The sequence below is a fragment of the Trifolium pratense genome, linkage group LG7, assembly GCF_020283565.1.
Source record: "Trifolium pratense cultivar HEN17-A07 linkage group LG7, ARS_RC_1.1, whole genome shotgun sequence".
Classification (NCBI taxonomy): Eukaryota; Viridiplantae; Streptophyta; class Magnoliopsida; order Fabales; family Fabaceae; genus Trifolium; species Trifolium pratense.
Genome location: NC_060065.1, coordinates 54,547,597 through 54,554,413, shown reverse-complemented (window position 1 = coordinate 54,554,413; position 6,817 = coordinate 54,547,597). Strand labels below are relative to the sequence as shown.

The 6,817-nt window shown below is 36.4% G+C and overlaps 1 protein-coding gene across 1 annotated transcript; it reads right to left on the bottom strand.

The window, feature by feature from the left end:
- Positions 1-305: 305 nt before the first annotated feature.
- On the bottom strand, positions 306-6,091 carry LOC123897874 (P-loop NTPase domain-containing protein LPA1 homolog 1-like). The gene is made up of 8 exons (XM_045948670.1): positions 5,839-6,091; positions 5,552-5,718; positions 3,583-3,914; positions 2,903-2,984; positions 2,303-2,728; positions 1,461-2,198; positions 1,209-1,328; positions 306-900 (listed from the first exon to the last, which is right to left on the bottom strand). Exons 2-8 carry the CDS (start codon positions 5,714-5,716, stop codon positions 541-543), a joined length of 2,223 nt encoding a protein of 740 aa, XP_045804626.1. The 5' UTR covers positions 5,717-5,718; positions 5,839-6,091; the 3' UTR covers positions 306-540.
- Positions 6,092-6,817: the final 726 nt, after the last annotated feature.

Genomic DNA, 6,817 nt, shown 5'->3' with positions numbered 1-6,817 from the left:
AATTAGTTGAAGACTAAAAAATTCATTTGGAGGCAAAAGCTCTGATTTTCAACTTCAAATTAAAATCAATTTTGAAGACAAAATCAATTCTATCTTAATCTACTCAAACAAATTAAAATCAATTTTATCTTTCTAGACTCACTGTTGCCTCTCACACAAGCAAATCCTAACATGCCACTTAATTAATTGCAAAAATACTGAGCCTGAAAATAGTAAAAAAGTTTGAGCATTTTGTAAAACAGAAACTTGATTGTTCAATAAAACCACAATTATGCAAGTAATTAATTAGACGAGCTTGCATTTGGTTATGCAAACTTTCATTGTATAGATTGTAAGCAAAATCTCACCAGTGTTCACAACTCTCAATCTGAATTAAGTAGCTCCTCTATACCAAAACAAATGGTTTTGATATAAACTCGAGAGACCTTACTATAAACAGTGGGTTGACTTAAAACACAACAACAAAGTTCTCAAACCAAAAGGCATAGGAGAAAAAGTTAGGATAGTTGTCAAGAAATCGACTAAAGAACGAGTATCCTACTACCTTTGAGGAGTACCAGAGGGAATGGGATCCAGGACCGCGGAACTACCCTTTCCCAATGCCGAAATACTAAGAGAACGTTTTCTCAATTTGGCTTTACCAGATGGTGGCAGTCTCCTTTCAACCTTTTCCTTAAGCAAAGATGAATATGAGCATAAGGACTCTGGAACCGGCTCACTTCTGGTTCTAAGGAAGAGATCCAGGTTTTGACGATACTTATTTCCATGACCAATAGCTACTTCACTCCTTAACTCTTCATCATAATCATCTGACCAATATCCATTTTCAGGCACATCTTGCATTGCCAAATCATCATACTCTTCATCAGACTTTGTTGATTCCTCATCAACTGAGCCTACCTGCACAGCATGAAAAAGTATATATTAGAAATCACTCAAACGATAGTTCCATACCATGAAAAAGTATATATTAGAAATCACTCAAACGATTGTTGCAAAAATATACACAAGGCAACTGTGGTATCCACTATTTTAATCATAAATTTAGCACCAAGCGTCAATTCGTCAATTCATTGCCTTTGCAATCATAGGCAATACTGAAGGCAACCCAAATGGTTTAGACTCTGCTTATGAATAAATTTTATCAAATATACAGACATTTAAGATAGGTAAATAATCTAGGCCAATGTTTATGAACTTAACACTACCTCCTCATGAATATGTTTGTCACCATCGTCACTGAAATCATCATCATCATCATCACTTCCCGCCTCTAATTGATCATCGATCTCTTCATCACTACCATGCACTGAAAGATCCTCCTTGAGCTAAAAAATTATAGCAAAAAGGAGGGAAAAAACAAATAAGGGAATACATTTTAATTGATACTTTCCATTTAATACTAACAAGCAATTAATTTTTGTGTCGAAAGGAAAGATGAAAAAAATATTCCAATTTACCTCCTTTGAAGGTCCATCAGACATCCTTGGTGAACTACAGCAGGAGGATACATATCTACTACCCGTGTCAGTCCCATCAGCTTTTGACTCATCAACACTTCCAGCACGGCTTGTACCACCATCACAGGGCCAAGCACTGATCCCGTAGAGACCAAACTGAAGGTTTACAGGTTCTGCCTTACCAATCCGCAACGGTCCATACATTGGACTTCCAATGTCATTCTCTTGTCCGTGGCCCCATATAGGCTTCCCGTTACAGTCCAATGAATTAACAGGCCAAGCCTTTGCCACAGAGCCATCAGTATTTACAAGAGCCATAAGATGCCTTGAAGAACCTTGCCGTTGGATCAATTGAAACATTCCTTTTGAGCTCAAAGAATTGGCGGCACATTGATTTCTATATTCATCATCAATAATAGTTACAATATTTCTACTAGGATCGTATAACTTTTCCCCAACTTCACGCCTACGTAGACAGCTAAACACAGTAGCATGGATGGCTGCTACACTCTTGTCAACATTTGTATTGTTTATTTTTGGAACTAAATGTTTGTCAGCCCGCTTACAGAGATAATCCTGGATTGTTCTTATATTTCGGATGTACTTTACATATTTGTTTTTAGCTGGGTCCAGGGTCATATACTTTGCACGCACAGCAAATCGTTCCATGTGCTTGTCCTCGTTTGTAATGTATATCATGAAGGGTATGATTGAAGGATGTTTCTTCATAAGCCCCATCTGCATGACATTAAGTTAGTGCTGTAAAGTAAAAATGAAAGTAACACAATTTACATACAAAAGAATCCAAGAAGTATTGAAGGACCCAAGAGAATCAGACATACAACAAAGTTGAGACTCAAGTGAACACCCTCAACAACAACGGACTCTTTTCGTTCTTCCCATGCAGTGATTAGCCTATCTAGACTGTCAATCACCATTTCACTCTGGGCCTTGAATCCTTCAACAGCCATTTGTTTTGAATTCAACATTTCAGTCGCACCACAGGCCGCCTCCAATGTATGTAAATCAGATTTGCTAAAGGTGTGACCCTCAGTTACTTCATCCTTAGGAAGCGACCGTGATACACCAGCCATCTTTTTCGCTTTCCTTTTTGCCTTTGCTTTTGCAACAGCTACAGGATCCAAACACTCGCCTGCATGGTAGGTAGAGGCCCATAACAAGGGGTTTTCCTTTTCACTAGCAAAACCTCTCATCATGTGCCTAATAGAATCGGTCGATACAACTGTTGTGATTCCCAACCGACTTCCCTGAAGAAAATATATAAACAGAACTTAAGTTATTAAACCGTAAAGCTAGAACTGGCTAAGTTTCATTTTCATTATTAGTCACTGCAAGTTACAAATCTTGCTGCAAACTAAGTAAATGCTTGCCCTGCATATTAGTTATAGCAAAAATACAACTACTTCTATATGCAAATATACCAGCAATGCAGACAATGTGGATTTGCCACAACCACTAGTGCCACACAGCAGCACTGTCACAGATTCCTTCCGTTCTCGGATCCTGACATCAATGAAAATATTCACATATTCAAGATGGAAAATTTTGCTGCATTTTCAAAATGGTAACAAATTGTAGGTATAAATTTTAATTGTAGTGAGTTTTAATAAGTTGTGCTCATGTGGAAATTCAGTAGTTTCACCCATAATGGAAGTATTTTCTACAAAAACAAACAACCACGGAGGAACATTTAGTCTATCATCTTATTGATAAATAGAACATAAGCAGAGGTAGAAAATATTTACAATAACAAACAGAAAAGTAGATGAATTTATTTGACCGGTCAACTAGAATCAATATGGCTTGCCTATGATTTGAAAAATTGAGAGACCTATTATTCTCCTTTTTACAACCTTCTTGCAAATTATACCAGATTCCATATATAAAAAAAATCTGTCATTTGAAACTTTGGCAAAACAAAGAATATGGCTTTGAAAATGTGTTTGAATGTGTACAAACTAGCTAGTCATTAAAAATCTCAACCACAAGAAAAAAATGGAAAATGATTATCGGAGCAGATGCTGCAACCACAATAAAAGAATTTATATTTTTTTATTCTATTCAGATTCCATCAAAGTGATTGCCACAAAGATATAAATACCTGCAAGCTAGTATCAAGTCTGCTCTCTGGTTTGGACCCACATACTTGTACTCAGCCATAACATCACAGACGATATCTAGAAAAGTTTCTCTCCTAACAAATACAGTTGTACGCCTTTTGTACAATTCAAACGGCACGCTCTTACTTCCATAATCTTTCCCTGAAAGTAAGTGGTTGCCTATATCTGTTTTACCCAGGCAAGCAGAAGCTTCCTGAAAATCTTTTGTCACATTTCCTTTAGAAGCATCAAAACCTGATAAAACCATTCCTTTGGACTTGAAAGCATCGGTAGAACTCCCACTCGTTGTGAGTTCAAAAACTCTTCGGCTAATCTGATAAGAGGAAAAGTCATTTATTAGAAAAATATGATATGATGACTAGCTTTCAAAAATTAGGCCAGTCAGATATACAAGACACCAAGTTAATTGGCAGATGCCATATAGTAATGACCACAGATATTAATGACGGATGCTAGATTATGGCTAAAATTCTGTAATATAAATAGTGTTGTTGGCTTGAGGTCTATAGTCAAAACATGACAGATATAATGGATGTTGCAGCTGGCACAGAATCCACCATTTAATAATGCCACAGCAACTAAACAAAAATTGGATTCTCCATGGCAGCAATTTGACAACACTAATAATGACTACTAAATATGCTATACCACCCAAAAAAATCAAGTATTTCATTTATCATGCACCACAAATATTTCACTATTCAAGTTGCACCATCCCGGCTAGACAAAGTTCTTATTCTAGAATCAAACAGCCACCTCCGCCTTTCAGGCTTAGGGCTTGGGGGATGTGTGTCATCCAGATAAATTGAGATGGGTGCCCTATCTCGGTCTATTCAAGTCAACCCAGGCTGTCCTTTTTCCAGGACTTACCTGGCCTAGCTCGACCCACATTTAATTGGTGGACCATGCATTACTAAATACGCTCACTTCGAATTTGAGTTTGGTATTTTAAGTTGACCCGTCTTGTCTAATTTGAGTTTGGTATTCAAGTCAACCCCGGTTGTCCTTTTTCCAGGACTTACTTGGCCAGATTTAATTGATGGGCCGTGCATTACTAAATACGCTCACTTCGAAGAGATGCCATACTATAATTAAGAACCTAAATCAAGAATTCAAGATATACCACAATTAATTGGATTTCATCATAGATTGTAGCCAACCTAATAGAGAAACATATCCTCAATTCCCTCTTCAACAATAATGGCCTGTCAATGTTGAAAAGAAGGCACACAGCGAGAGAACAAGACAAGTCACATTTGACCAGGATTGAACCTCAAGCTCAACACCAGAGATTGAAGCTCAAATTCCAAACATAAAAACAAATGAACAAACAAAATATCCACTATGGTCCAATTGAAGTTAACAAAACATAAAATAAAAGGGTCCATATTTGAGCCACAGTAGTTACTTGACAACACAACTCAGTTAATCTTTCACTTAAAACAAACAAATAAATAAATAACACCTAACAATGAAGAAAAAGGGTAAAGTTTATCTGCATGTTAAACCCATGTATATTTTTGTGAGGAACACGATATATACGTCATGCCACAACATAACAAGATCGAATATCAAAATAGTTGACATTACTTAAAAGCATTCCTGAAAATAAAAACAATCCAAAACCACAACAGATACAACAAAACCATCAATCAAAGTCAACCAAATCATTCCCCAAAAAAATGCCAAATGATAAATAAACCACAAATGCAGACAAATGAATCCAAAAACAAAAAGATCAACAACATCAAACAACCAAAGTTAAAACACTCCTTAGCAGATCTTGTATAATTGAACAAGCAAAGAATTATCAGGACACAATAAATAAATAATCTAAACATAGAAATTAAAAACAAACATTGCAATTTGTTTTGCATCATCAGCATCATCATGATATAATAACTAAATTATTGTGAAATAGAATTTGAACAACAATAAGAAGAAAGAAACCTTGAAAGCATGACGAGCTTTACATCCCATAAGCTGAAGTGTACTCTGTAAAACAGGACGCGTATAACGAAACGACTCCTTTTCCTTTTCCTTCAACTTCACCTTGTCTTTCTTCTCACCTTCATCAACCACCACCATGTACAATATTTTCGCTACCTCAACCATTTCTGCAATAACACGATCCAGATTCAAAAAAAATAAATAAAAAATATCATTGATCACACGCATAACAGAAAAAGCGCGTGTGAGAACAGCGAAATGCAATGGCGAGAGAATGAAAAGAAAACCTGAAGCGTTCGTTGATAGAAGAAAGGATTAGGGTTAGGGTTTATTGGAAGCGTAATATGGATCTGTTGCCATTGGCGTTAGAAGAGATCTTTGCATTTTTTCTTCTTTTCTTACTCTGTGATGTTTCACGCATCTCTTTCTTTTTTTCTTTGTTTTTTTCCGTTTCTTATTACTACTCGCTTTATTAATTAAATTAAATTAAATAAATAAAACTTCAACGATCTCTTTTACTTTTTGAAAATAATTTTTATTAAAAACAAAATATGTTGGGTATCAGATGACAGATTTGACCTTTGCACTGTGTAGAAAATATCAACTGTCAAAAGGAGCGTGCTTCGTGACCGTGACTGATGGCCCGAGATTGGAATTAGGGGGTGGCAAACATGAAAATTTCTCATCCCACCTTCTCACTCACCCCCTGTTCTTTTCATTTTTACCCTTGATCAAAAAATTCGGAACGCGTTTTCCAAATTTTTTTTGCCTTTAAAATCAACTTCGGAATGTGTTTTCCGAATTTTTTCCAAATTTGAACTAAAAAAAATCGGAAAACGCATTCCGAATTTTTTGACCAAGGGCAAAAATGGAAAAACAGGGGTGGGTGAGAAAGTGAGTGGGTGAGATGAGAAATTTTCGGCAAGCAAAACCAATTAGGCATCATGTCGATCAGTCTATCTAAACCGGTTAGGTTGTTAGCATTAAAAAAAAATTCAAATAACTCATAAGAAAGGAGATAGACACTTCGTCCAGCGGATATTTTTGTGTTTGGATGTATAGGTGGAAAACATGTTTGCGAGCATTTGACTGAAGTTTTCCCACTTGTGGGATTGAGATAAGAGATTTTACTATGGGACGGACACCCCTCAAACCTGCTTACAGCAAAGTTGCCAAACACGAGAAAGCGTACCTTGACAATCAACACGTTTTTTATACCGTTTGCTTTCGACACTTTTGGTATTCTAGCACCAGTAAACCTGTTGA